We start from the raw sequence: 13836 nt of genomic DNA on the forward strand, positions 1-13836 counted from the left end.
ACTACAACAAACACACGGATTGTAGGCAACAGTTTACTTCCTGGGATTGCTGATGTAGACAAGACCGACATTATCATAATTCCTGCTTTGTCCCACAGCCTGTAAGTTAAATTCTGTTAAGCATTGCATTGTGAGCAAATTTTTTAAACATGGTAAGGAGCGTCACATTTCTGGCTGATGTCAGAGGTATTCAGGCCAATCACAACGTACAGATTAGCTGGCCAATCAGGGACACAGCGCTTTTCAAATCGATGAGTTTTGTACAAAATCTGTCCGTTTCAGGAAGATAGCTAAATCTGGAGCTACAAAAATGTACGATACGTGGAAAATAATGTGTTTTTAAAGCATAAACCACACAAACACATTGTATTATACCAAAAACACAAAATACATTTTTTTATCAATTAAATAGGTCCTATTTAAATAATGGCCCATCCCTTGCCTCCCTTGTAATTGTCGCTCTTTTAGTGATTAAATATGTGTGCTATCCTCAGTTTCCGGTTGTAGAAACTATGGTAACACGAATGGATAAACGCAGAAGTGACCTAATACAGCACCCAACACGCAGCTGTTGTGCCTTAAAGTTAATTTATGCTGGCATTGCATAATGTGATCAAACGTACAGGTAAAAATATGGTAATTAATGACCTCATCAGTGAACATTATTAGCGAATTCCATACGTCTCTGGATGGTGAAAACAACATTTGTTATTGTGTCATTGTGAAACAGTGACCTCTAGGCCTAACACGATAGCTTCTTTTCATAAGTCGATTAAAGGCGGGGTCCATGAATAAAAAAAAGGGAGTTGGCCAACTACCAAAACACACTTGTAGCCAGGGCTGGACTGGGACAAAAATTAGGCCCTGGCATTTTGGCCCAAACCGGCCCACACTACATATATTTACAAATACCAACCATCTTTGCACGCCTTTAAGCAATAGCAACTCCAATTCCATAAAAGCACTAAGCCCAATTAATAGCAGGTAGAAAAGAGTGAGAGTTGACACAACAAACACTTCTAGAACGTGTTATTTATTAATGCAGTAAAACTGTATAATCCACATGAATCCTTAAACAAGCTTCATCCTTCAAACATTTGTAAACATTTTTGTTAGGTCCTAAAAACACTATTCACTACACACTGCAGCCTATAATAAATAATGAACACAACAAAAATATTCCTATCTGATTAACTGTCATATTATATGTTGATTACAGTTTTTCTGAATTGCTAAAACACTAAACCCCAATCTCTGAACCAAATTCATAGCGGCCTAAACACATTCGTCATGCACTCTTTTGGCTAAACTCTAAACAAACTTCTGAGTAAAACACACATTTTACACTGCAATGAACTTGTTTTATAAATGCTAAACACAGGCAGGCTGCTAAAGATGAACACAACTACAACTCAGTTGTCATCAAGCAAACACAACAACTCAAAATTGTACACGCTTTTTTCTAATGGTATTCTTTACCAATTGTGTGGATTGTAAACAGTCTGAGAGGCAGATGAAGAGTACCCTATGATGAAGAACAGGACACCAGAGATGGTGCAATTGGCAAAATTTGCCATTGAATTGCTGACTTTTAACAAAATACAAGTGCTGCTTACAGTAATATTAAAACCTGATTATTACTTGCAGTACTTACAGGAAAGTATTCACTACTACATTCACTGAACTAAACTTGTGTGATTACAGTAATAGAGCTTTTTAACATTATCTGTCAATTGTGTTGTTATATACAATAAACATATATTTTGTCTGTAAGCAGATGTCCTGGATTGTTTGATTTTGCTTGAAGAGAAATGACACGTTTTGAAACAGACAATCAACGAAAAATCTACGAATCAGATACACTCTCGTAGTCACTAACACAGTCTCACCCCATGTCGTCAATATTTGACGACACTTGACCATTCGTCAATATGTGACGCGGAGGGTATACCTTTCGCATCATTTTTTGACGAACTGGGGACTTCAATACTATTACGTCCGTTGCATTCTCTTCTCCTATTTTCTTACCATTTTCGCGTCGGTTTAGGGTTAGATTACGCAAAATTAAACAGTGTACGCGAAATTAAACAGTGTACGCGAAATTAAACAGTTGTCACCTGGCGTTGGGGTTAGAAACAGTTGTCACCTGGCGTTGGGGTTAGAGTTACGTTTGGGTAGGGATGTCATTATGTAAATCTAACCCTAAACCGACGCGAAAATGTTAAGAAAATAGGAGAAGAGAATGCAATGGACGTAATAGTATTGAAGTCCCCAGTTCGTCTGGGTTGTAGTCACAGAGCAAAGAGTGCAATTATTTTATTGCAGCTTTATCACCATAATTGTGTGTTTTTGACTTGGTTTTATCAAGGGGTATCTATCTAAACTTGTGTTTTGAAAGCAGTTCTGCTTACCGCAACTCACTTCTCCCTCGTCTCTCTCTCCCTCTCCTCACTGACATTTTGCGTGCTGGTGCTGCCAGTGCCACGCGCCACCATCATCATCATCATCATCACCAGCGACGCGAGTTGAAGAAAACAGTTGTGTTATTTTCCAGCGTCTGCCTGAAGAGTCTGTTTCTTTTTGTCGCGCAGTTTTTCTGCACCTCCCTTGAGTTTTTTCTCCATCTCTCTCTCTCTATTTTGACACGTGAACTGACCGACGTTGCACGCTCGCTTGCACAGAGACCAAAGCGGTGATTGGGCCAGCTTTGTCATTAAAAAAAATAACCAATTGGCTGCTGCTTAAATGTGAGTGGGCCGGTCTATTTAGGGTAAAAAAAAGGACGATGACTGGGCTGGTCCGTCATTGGGCCAGCTTAATGTCGTTTAAAAAAAATAACCAATGGGCTGCTGCTTAAATGTCAGTGGGCCGGTCTGTCTAGGAAAAAAAAGACGCTAACTGGGCTGCTGAGACAAAAATAGTATGAGATGGATCGGCCCAAAAAGTACGTCGGCCCACCGGGAAACTGCCCGGTCTGCCAGATGGCCAGTCCGCCCCTGCTTGTAGCCAATAAGCAGTAAGGGGCGTGTCTACTAACCAACATTGTTGCCTGGGTCGTGTATGTGTGGAGCGAGTCTATTAAAAGAAGGTCCAGATTCTATTGGGGTAGGGGCGTATTTGTTTAGGTGATTTCAAATATCAACATTGGCTTTCAGAGATCATACACCCTGCCTTTAATTGCCCTATAAATGATGCCGATATTGAGATTTAAAACCATTTTATGTCACTGGTATTAAAATAGCAAAGTAATGCAAGTGCATCCTTTCTAAACTTCAATTTTGAAGAATATTAAGACGTTGCAATTGAAATATAAGAAAACATAAATATTCTAAATAATTACAAATAAATAAATATTATAAAAGGTATAGTACCAGTAATTTGTTAAGCTGCATTTTGATTTTTTATTAAAGTGTGCCACTGCTCCGAGACAGACAGCAGACCGAAATGACAGATGCAGTTCGATTGGCTTAAATGTAATGGCATTCATTTTCTTGCAAACAAACATACATGTAAACATTATGGCAATATATCATCTAAAAAAATAGATAAAAAATCCCAGAGGTCATATTTATTAATCATGCAATAAGTCGATAAAGTAATTATCGTGACAGGCCTAGCAACCTCTAGTGGTGAAAATCCTACATATTGTGCCTTTAATGCTATCCTGAATTGTAAACACTCTGTGGTGCTTTCAAAGCAACCTATTGCATGAGTTTTGGGTTGGACTATCTGTCTGACCGACCAATGGCAGATTGGAGTTCAGAAAATGTGTTTGAAAACATTCACTGAAACTGCAAATTACACACTTCACCTTTAAAAATGGTAAATTCTCTCTTTAAATAATGCTGTCACTTGTATCAACCTGTATCAAAAGATTTAAAATAAGCAGATTGAATACTGCCACTGTTGTTTACTGGTATCCAAAAATACACCATTCAGATGCTGAATAGTCTGGACGGGCCTCAAAGTCCACTGTTCAAAAGTCCAATGTGTGCCAGGCGACATTAGCCTTTCACCCTGATATCTTGCAAAGTTGACAGCACAATGTGATAGATAATGGCAGCAAATTAGTTTCAAAGCAGAATCCTTTGGCAAACTTCAATCGGCAGTAATTTGAAAAATCTTTATTTGCTTACACAACTAGGTCACATGCTTCACTTGCATGGCAGGAGCTGAGAGCCACTCATGCGGACATCTACAGCAAAATGGTCTGATCACTGTAATGATACCCATGGGGATATCCAATTCCTGTCACAAGTGACATCATCGGACACAAGGAAGGACAACACTCAGTAATACATTATTTGTGAATCTATAAATTGTAACAAAACAACACACTGATGTTATTGCTTTTGTTATGTGCTTTTTGAATATATTTTTGGAAAATGTAAATATCTTAAAGAAAGTCAGGGTGCAAAAATGGGTCACACAGTCACACAGATGGCTGTGAATGTAGCATCTGTGCTGTGAAGGGGGCGAAACTTCTCCAAAAATCGAATAGTACAAAAATAAACGCAATAAATAATAATCATTTAAAATGAGCCCTCCTTACCAATCAGTTAATCAATTACTGGATGACTGTAGGAGGATTGTAAAGAAAGAGGACTGCACAACTGCACATACATAAATCTTGACTGTGCACGCTCCTGCACGTCTCTGTCAAAACTAAGGGGAAAAATCTATTTCTGGGTGATGTTTAACTTCTAGGTTGCAGTACAGGTTACTGTATTATGACAGCAGTGATCTCCGTGAAAGAGGCGGATGCACATAAATACATCACAGTGTCAACAGATTAACAGGTGATAAGACTGTTTACTTACTGAGGGTAGCAATGGACCCATGGTCAATTGATCAATCACAATCCACACTATTGACCTCAAAAGCATTGCTTTCAGAAATATGGTCAATGTATGTGATATATGGATCTCAGATTGCTTTTCAATCAAACACAAATGCAGATGACCTTAAAAGTGTCAGACTGTGTATTGATCTACAGTAGTTTGAGTGCATCACAACTCAACTATAAAAGCATGCCACCATAAAATCATGTATTTCTAGTGATTTTTGAAACTGCTTTATTGCACTATAACCAATAAATATTTCAAACATGTAAAAAATGTGCAGCAATATTGACAACATCATGGCTGTTTAAGATCTCATTAAATGATTTCTCTGCTAATTCCAGGAATTATTATTTGAGAAATCCCATAGATGGGTGCCAAGATGCACCAAACACAGAAGTTGATAATCTAACAAAGGCCTATAAACAATCAAACAAGATGGTGGTGGTGAATATGGTGTCAGAAACAAAGACCCCAGCTCTGATACTTGACTACAAATCCATTGACACAGTGAGAAGAGATAACGTCAAAGCGCAACATCATCTTCCCGATACGCACGCAGATCGCCAACAGTTGCGCATCCTTTAATGTTTCATAAACGAGTCTAAACATAACTCACCACTGTGTCCCAGCTCCGGGGTGCTCATGGTGGTCTCCAAATCCACTTTAATCTCGCATCGCCCGAGCCCCTGAATCAGCTGTTCTAGCGGTAAATCTGAATGCGCACCCGGGTAACACCTTAAACCGGTCGCGCATCTCGGGGTGTAGACGCCGCACAGCTCGCCCTTCTGCCGGGCGCAAACGGGACAGCAACCGCAACCCGGTTCCCGTACGATCTCCGCGCATGAGGTGGTGAGCTTCGGGCACGCCGCCTGGCGCTCCGCGGTGCAGCTCGGGCAGCGGAAAACGATCTCCCCGAGAGAACCGTGCAGGAGAAACAAACCGAGGAGCAAGACGGAAAACATGATCTTAAGAGAGAAATAGATGTCAAGGTCCTGCGGGCGACTTCAGGTGGAAAAGTAAAAGTGCGTTTGGGGACAGGTGAGGTTAACCGGAGCGCGCCGCTGCAGGGTCCTATTTGCTGTCATGTTACTCCGCATCAAAGGCGCATCAGAAGCTGTTCAAAACATCGGGATGCCACATCATTAAATCGTTTACTTCGACGGTTGGCCGTTTCATTGTCGAGTCTAAGAAATAACCTTTAAGTTTTGGAGAGGTTTGTCAGAGTGCGCATGCCCGGGTGTTTGTTTTGGTTGCCATTGTTGTTCTCTAGTTGGCCCTTGACAAAAATAACCATAGTAACCATACAGTAGTTCCGGCCAAAATATCATTATTCGGCTCCTAAATGTATTATTCTAACAATGAAACAGTGGTAAACTGCTGTTATGGAAAACAAAACTAAATGATTCAATAGTTGTCATGGTAACTTTATACGTCCACCTGTTTGATGTGTCCAAATGGGTTTCTGCAAAGGGGAAATCTTGATTTACATTAAGTTAAATTTAATTTCACTTTTATTGTCAGGATTTCCCCCCAAAATAAAATTGTTGTGCATCGTACACAGTTTCACTTTAATAGATAACAATCAAATCTCAATACCACACAATATAATAACATCAACATAATAATGCATCCATACTTAAATTTTTAACGGCTGCCAAATTTTTAACCAAATTTCCTTTGTTAGTTTTAGCAATAAAGGTAAAGACAATGACAGTATTTAAATAAACAGTAACTATGGCATTTTGGTTACCATGGTGTCTTTTTGGCGGGTAGCATTTATTGCAACGTTTTGACTTTTGATTTCAGATTAATTTAGTCTTTAAAAAATGCTGTGTAATTTTCTAAGGGATAAACCCAACCCATTGGGTTATGCTTAACCTATGCTTGTTATTTAACCCATTGTTGCAACAAATATAAAGATTTTCGGTTTGTGACCCAACTTTTTTTAACCCAAAAAGAACCAAGCATTTTTTTAAGTGTATCTATTGCATTTGTTAGATTCAGCACATTAATGTGTGTTTACAAGTGTGCATTTATTTGCATTTTACATCTGCTAAAAACAGATTTTAGAGTCAGAACTGTCAATAATAGAATATTTGAGGTCTCTACTGATATGTGTGCACTTGTTCGTTTAATCTTGTAGTTATTTATCTTGACCTGGCAGAAAACGTAGACTTGACATTGACAGCTTTAGCTCATTTAGTTTTGGGTTTGTTTGTTTTTGGTTTTGCCAAATCATGAATCTCTCTGTATAAATCCAGTGAGTCAAAAGCTTTGCTTTGTTATCCCATCTGTCTGTCTCTCATTGTTGCCTTAGTGACTGAATGTTGTTGATTTATAAGCACAGAAACAGAATCAGCCACTGACTGAGTAACTCTTGCCTACTGTATAGTAACATGCTGCTGTCAGGCATAAGGATTTTTGGTTTGGTCTATAATTCCAGCAGTTATTTGTGCCTGTCCAGAGGTTTATGAAGGAGACTGATTCAAATCACCATATGTCATCATTTTCAAATTTTCTTACCATCTGTTATTTTCTCTCTGATGGAAGAGTTGATGATGGATTACGCTGATTATTTTTGGACTAGTTAGATTGAAGGAATAGTTTGCCCAAAAATTTACTTTCTATGATTATTGACTCGCATTCATGTCGTTTCAAACTGGATATTTTTCTGAATGTAGCCCACATGTTCCTTCCAAAGCTTTGTGTGAGGTTCAGACCAAATTACAGTGATTATTTATTCTAAACCCTCCCCTTCTTTAAATACTCACATGTCATTGGTTAATACTGCATGTTCAGATTAACACATTGTGATAGGTTTGATGTCACCGATGGACTTGTCGTTAACGATCATGCAACTCTTGTTTGAATATCCGGGATAAAATTTCAGAGTTAAAAGTGTTTCTTTTGAAAATGTTCCTTTTGTGTTCCATGGAAAAAGTTACATCACTCTGATTTGGAAGGACATGAGGGAGAATAAATGATGATAGTATTTTCATTTTTGGGAGCATATAGTCCTCAAGGAGTAGAAGAGACTGGAACACAAAATGCAATAAAACCAAGCGAGAGAACAGGATGCCTCTTATTTTTGGAACATAAATAAATGAACACGAGTAGGTGCCATTTCACTCTTTCCAAGGTCACAAACCGGAATATCAAAGAATTCCCACCATGCAGCTAAGGAATCCGGTTCATGAATAAACAATAACCTCAGAGTTACTGTCCTTGTGCCACACTAAATATGGGATTTATTCGGCCTAAAAATAAATGTGTGTGGGAAACTTTCTCGCTGTTTGGTTTTAACTCAAATTTTCCGTAATAAGAAATTTCCTCGGCCGAACTGTAAGCAAAAAAGATTTGGGAAGACCAACATCCAAGCAGATGGACACCTGCCTTCCACCCGTGCATGAGGCAGAAGAACATCAGGAAAAAATGCCTTTACACTTTCCACCGTTAACAAGCTTCCTGCATTTGAGCCTTGGGTACATAGTGGGATTTCCAGGCGGAGATTGTACAACTTAGCAAAGGATGAAGTTTAAGGCACTTTGGATTGGTCTGTGAGGTAACGTCTACAAAGTTGGTCCCTCAACACCATCACTTACTTTTAGAAATATCATATGAATCCACTTAAACTGCCATTGTGATTTCTGGCAGGGTGTTTCCCACAAGGAAGCATCTGTGGTGAACACACTTCACAGGTTTTCTGACCACCATCATGACCACCTACCCTGTTTCACTGTAGGTTCGGTAAGTTATTAAAAACCTTTTGAATAACTTTGTTTGTAATGTGCCATGGGTGAAACCATCCATTACTTTATTTTCAGATGTCAATCAGATTGGATCTGTTGAATTCAGTCAGTATTGTTATATTTTTGTGCAAAATCAAAGATGTTGTTTATAACAAAATTGTGCAATGCTATACGTCTTATTCAGTCCACCGTCATGTTGATTCCAAACCGAGGGTGTTATGGAAAGAAGTCCAGAGCGTTTTAAACCAATTGTTTTGTATCAGGAAGCATCCAAACAAAGAAAATACATGATCTTACAAATGTCCACAGGACAAAGAACCTCAGAAAACATGGATTGTTAAAATTAGAACCATGACCTAATTTTAGATGTGAATAGCACATTGTGTACATAATATCTGTTTTGGATATTAGCCTATTGGCTAATGGCTAATTTCTCTATTGTAAGCATGCTTACTTTCATTTAAAGAGGACATTTCACAGGACTTTTTTAAGATGTGCAATAAATCTTTGGAATCAAACTGTGTATTCCTTTTATTTTGCACATTAAAATAGATTTAATACCTAATTACATAAAAATTGTGTACTTTTACTTTTCTTGAGTAAAAGTACAAAATTACTTTTTACTTAAGTAAAATTAAAAATGTACTAGATGTTTAATGTACTTGAATATTAAATATAAACCAAAAACTTGAAATTATTAAATGTAGTTGAGTAAAAATTATGATAAAAAACTTTGGAATGTATGTTTTCCAAAGAAAAACACTGATAAAATACCAATACTTGAAATTTTACTTTTATGTAGAAAGTAAAAATACTAAAGTAGTGTCAGCCTCTGGTATTTTCTGTGTTTGATGGCTGAATGACCAGTATCTCGGTACAAAACAATAGGTTTATAATAGTGATGCACCGATGTATCGGCCGCCGATATTTATCGGCCGATTTTTGATGAATTTGAAACCATAGGCATATCGGCAATAGCACGAGAAAGGCCAATATCGATTGTTTATTGATTAACTGCATAAAGAAATCCATTATATGTAAAAAAACGAGTTAATGTTGTTAATAAAATAAATGCTGAATAGCAAAAACCACCTTTGAAGGTTGTCATGCTGTCTTATAATATTTGTTTTAGCTTAATTTGTGCCTCTCTTATTATGTTGGTCAGTTGAATGTTAATTAGATCCAATCCATGTTCAGTAAAAATAATTTGATGCAGAAATAAACTAGCAAAAGAACAACTGTATAGTATTGTATACAAGTGTTTAATATCGGTATCGGCCAGAAGTTGTCTGTTTAAATCGGTATCGGCCCCCAAAAATCGGTGCATCCCTAGTTTAAAAAGCACACTCTGGACGTCCATCTCTCACAGCCACGTTTTGAAATCAACATGGCGGCAGGCAGAATAAGGCGTATGGGGGGACAATGCAATGCTCAATGTGGCCGCTCTGCTGACGGAAGTCTCGCCTTCCAGTTATAAGAACCAATCATTAATCTCTCTGGGGGAGGGGCTCTTTAAGAAGTCACGTTAGAAGCTTGACAACCTGTAGCTTAGATTTTTATTAAGAAAGGGGTGTATTAGTGCAGTTTGAGCTTAAAGGAATAGACTACCATTTTGCCATATTAAACTATGTTATTACCTCAACCTAGACGAATTAATACATACCTATCTTTTTTCAATGCGTGCACTGTACAGCGTGTTGTGAATGTGTTAGCATTTAGCCTAGCCCCATTCATTCCTATGGTACCAAAAAAATTTTTATTTTGTGGCACCATACTTACTAGTATAACTCCTCATGTAACAGTCTTTAAATAGGGAAAACACAGAAGTGTTTGGTGGCTTCCCTGTTTGGTACCATAGGAATGAATGGGGCTAGGCTAAATGCTAACACATTCATAACACGCTGTACAGAGCATGCATTGAAAAAAGATAGGTATGTTTTAATTCGTCTAAGTAGAGGTAATAACATAGTTAAATATGGCAAAAGATTAAGTTATAATGCAGTTTATGTCCAGTTTATTTGTTGGTCAAAAATATTCTGTTTCATTGTGACTTTAGCACATTATTTTAGTGATATCTGTCTTTCCTCATTGAAGTAGATCAGACTTTAGTCTTGCATGAATGAAATAACTGCCTGGAGGCGTACTGCACGGTACTGCAAACATGGCCGCCTAGTGGCGCAACTTTCCTTAAGCCCTGGATACACTGCATGATTTTTGGCTGTCCCGGGATACACTGCAGGATTGTTGCACTCCTATAAGATCACTGTACAGCATGGATCATTTAAACTTGGGTACGACAAGTATTTAGACTGTACAATGATGACACGGAGGCTTCGACGGCCGCGTCACATGTTACGCAAGATCACCAGAATGCGCTAGTGGTAAACAAATACCAGTACGCAGGTCGTAGCAGAAAACACAATGTGCGTTGATCATGCTAAATTTATGACACTGTCAAAAAACTATTGTAGGCTATCTTTGGACGCATCTTTGAACCTCTCTCACTGTACGACATAGGAGCACCGATGAACCGAGCAATAACAAATCTTTCATCTGGGACAACCAAAAATCGTGCAGTGTATCCCAAACTTTAAACTTAAAGAAAACTATCGTAGGCTATCTTTGGACGCAAGACCGGGAAAATGGGGGTCTTTGAACTTCTCTCACTGTACAACATAGGGCCACCGATGAAGAGCCAAGATCACAGAAATCGCCGCGATTGTTTCACGATAACAATCTTTCGTCTGGGGCAGCCAAAAATCATGCAGTGTATCTTGGGCTCAAAGGGACAAAATCTGCAGGACACGTTGAGTGAACTTCTATGATGGTACCACAGTTTGTACAGCACTCGAAACAAAGAACCAAAGTCCTGCTGACAACCCGTATGTGATATTTAATCCCAGATTGAAATAACTGGGTTTTTCTGTCATGTCACTCTTTCTGGTAAATGATTTTTTTAAAATCTGTCCATAAGAGCATCAGCTGCTGTTTTCTTATCTTTGAACTTTGCGCTCATGATTGTGTGGCAACTCGATTTTAAGAAGTCAGTCGGAAGCATACACAGAATGGTTTTCTGTGGAGGCTTCCCATGATGCACTATTAAAACTTAAACCACTGGTTCGTGTTTTCCCTAGGGCCAGGTTGAGTGATTTATGAATGCTATTATTATGTATTAAGTATTTCCCCTCTTAACATTTAGTGTACACTGGATGTTTCCAATAAGAGACACATGGGAATGGTTAAAGGCCTGAGCTGGGTTCAAAGTCTGGAATGGAAGTACAACTCATGTACCGGACACTTTAGTTTCGTTCCCATATTGCAAAGGTTGTGGGTTCGATCCCTAGAGAATATAATGTAGAGCTTGAATGCACTTTAAGTGGCTTTGGATAATGCTTCTGCCAAATGCATAAATGTAAATGCGAGATAAAACCAAAGCAAAGTTAAGGTGAAATTATTTGTAAGTGACTTTGGATAAAAGCATGTGCTATATGAATAAATGTAAATGTAATGCTGTGCACACATCCACGCATCTTGTTTTCATTTCATGTAGTCAGTATTGTTAAGGGCCGGTTTCCCAGACAGGATTTAGATTATTCTAGGACTAGTCCTTAGTTATGTTAGGACATTTAAGTCGTTTTACAAGCAAACCTTACAAAAAACAATACTGGTCTGCATCTTGAGACAAAACAATGGCACTGGTAGTCAGTGTTGGGGAAAGTTACTTTTAAAAGTAATGCATTACAAAATTAAGTTACTCCCAAAAAAAGTAACTAATTGCATTACTTAGTTACTTTTCATGGAAAGTAATGCTTACGTTACTTTTAGTTACTTTTGCGTTACTTTTTCTTGGCTAAAGCTTGATCTCTTTCAGGCCTTGCAGGTGTTTTTATGACTGAAAAGTTCTGCCTTCAGAAATTGCATATTTCATCACAAAAATGTTTAGCTCTGGCCTGCCATCTCAGTTTCTGACTCAAACTGTTTCCACACAGGCACAGAGAGTGAATACGTTTAGTTTAATTCAGTACATATTTTTTAATCAAATTAATTAATATAAAAAAGTAACTTGAGTTACTTTTTTGAAAAAGTAACTCAAATATTAATGTGTACATTTAAAAAGTAATGCGTTACTTTACTCGTTACTTCAGAAAAGTAATATTATTACGTAACTCAAGTTACTTGTAATGCGTTACCCCCAACACTGCTGGTAGTTAAGATACTGTATGTCAGTGCAAGATGTTTTTAAATGAAGGCAGCTCAAACATGCATTTTAGTCTGGGACTAGGATAAGCCCACCCCTAAGACAGCAATTAAAAGTAGATTTTCACGTTGAAGTTGGTTGACATTTTTACAGAGTGATAATAAAACAATTATAGGCTTTACTTGTAACACCTCGTTTAAAAATAGACTGCTAAAAATAGGACCATTGTAAAGGTTGCCAGGACAATGGCCTGCTGCTGCAAGGTCCTAATGCAGATCCAACCCACCTGTTTGTTCAGGGATTAAGCCTGCATCTCTCTAAAATGGAAATGTTTTTACTCTTGGAAATTTTTCCCATTGCAACTGGATTGTGATTGTGGTGTGTGTATGTTGCCTAGCAACTCCAGACGGATGCACGTTAGCCAAATCATTTTACGAGAAAATACAGAACGGTGCTGAAAGGTATTTTCACAGCATTTATAGATGTCCATCTTTCAAGAAGTTGTCTCATCAAAGCAGATTTAACACGCGCTCCGTTATGCAGAAAGGAAATGTTTCCATTGCTCGTGTTTGAGCATAATTGAAGCGAACAGGGAAAAACGATGATCTGGATCTGCTAACACCAGGATCAAAACCTGGATTGCTGAGATGAAAGCAGCGAGCGATGTCTTCCAGTTTCACAGTAATTGCTGCTTAAAATAAAATGAAACAGTAATGCTCTTCTGTGTGTTTCAAGGAAAACACTAAACTTGGCGAGGACACTTTGGATCGACGCGTGAAAGCATGGGCCGCGGCTCACCGCAGCTGAGTTGGTCACACATCACAGCAGCAGTTTGGCAGAAATGGTGAGATTTGTTTCTGTGACTCTTCACCCTCGGAGAATCCAGGATACGTTCCCATATGTTGGCAACTCAAAGTGAATCAAAGCCGGATAAGGAAAAATGGTTGTTTAGTGTGTTTTGTTGAGTTGTTAAACTACCGGAAGGTAGCTTGTGAATAAATCATTACTGCACTGAAAACCTCAAACTTCAGAAGAAAAATAATTT

The 13836-nt window shown here is 38.3% G+C and overlaps 1 protein-coding gene and 1 long non-coding RNA gene across 2 annotated transcripts in view; one reads left to right on the plus strand and one right to left on the minus strand.

Moving 5' to 3' along the window:
• Positions 1 to 5942, minus strand: part of igfbp2b (insulin-like growth factor binding protein 2b) — a 49855-nt gene extending 43913 nt beyond the window's left edge. Inside the window, exon 1 of the mRNA XM_065252275.2 lies at positions 5461 to 5942. Within this exon, the coding sequence (XP_065108347.1) occupies positions 5461 to 5806 (346 nt within the window). The 5' untranslated portion in view covers positions 5807 to 5942. The remainder of the gene's footprint in view (positions 1 to 5460) is intronic.
• A 210-nt stretch (positions 5943 to 6152) lies between these two features.
• Positions 6153 to 13836, plus strand: LOC135733549 (uncharacterized). The gene is made up of 3 exons (XR_010526974.2): positions 6153 to 8406; positions 8499 to 8591; positions 13527 to 13836. It is a non-coding gene; the product is annotated as an uncharacterized lncRNA (long non-coding RNA).

Source organism: Paramisgurnus dabryanus, chromosome 15, assembly GCF_030506205.2.
Source record: "Paramisgurnus dabryanus chromosome 15, PD_genome_1.1, whole genome shotgun sequence".
Lineage (NCBI taxonomy): Eukaryota > Metazoa > Chordata > Actinopteri > Cypriniformes > Cobitidae > Paramisgurnus > Paramisgurnus dabryanus.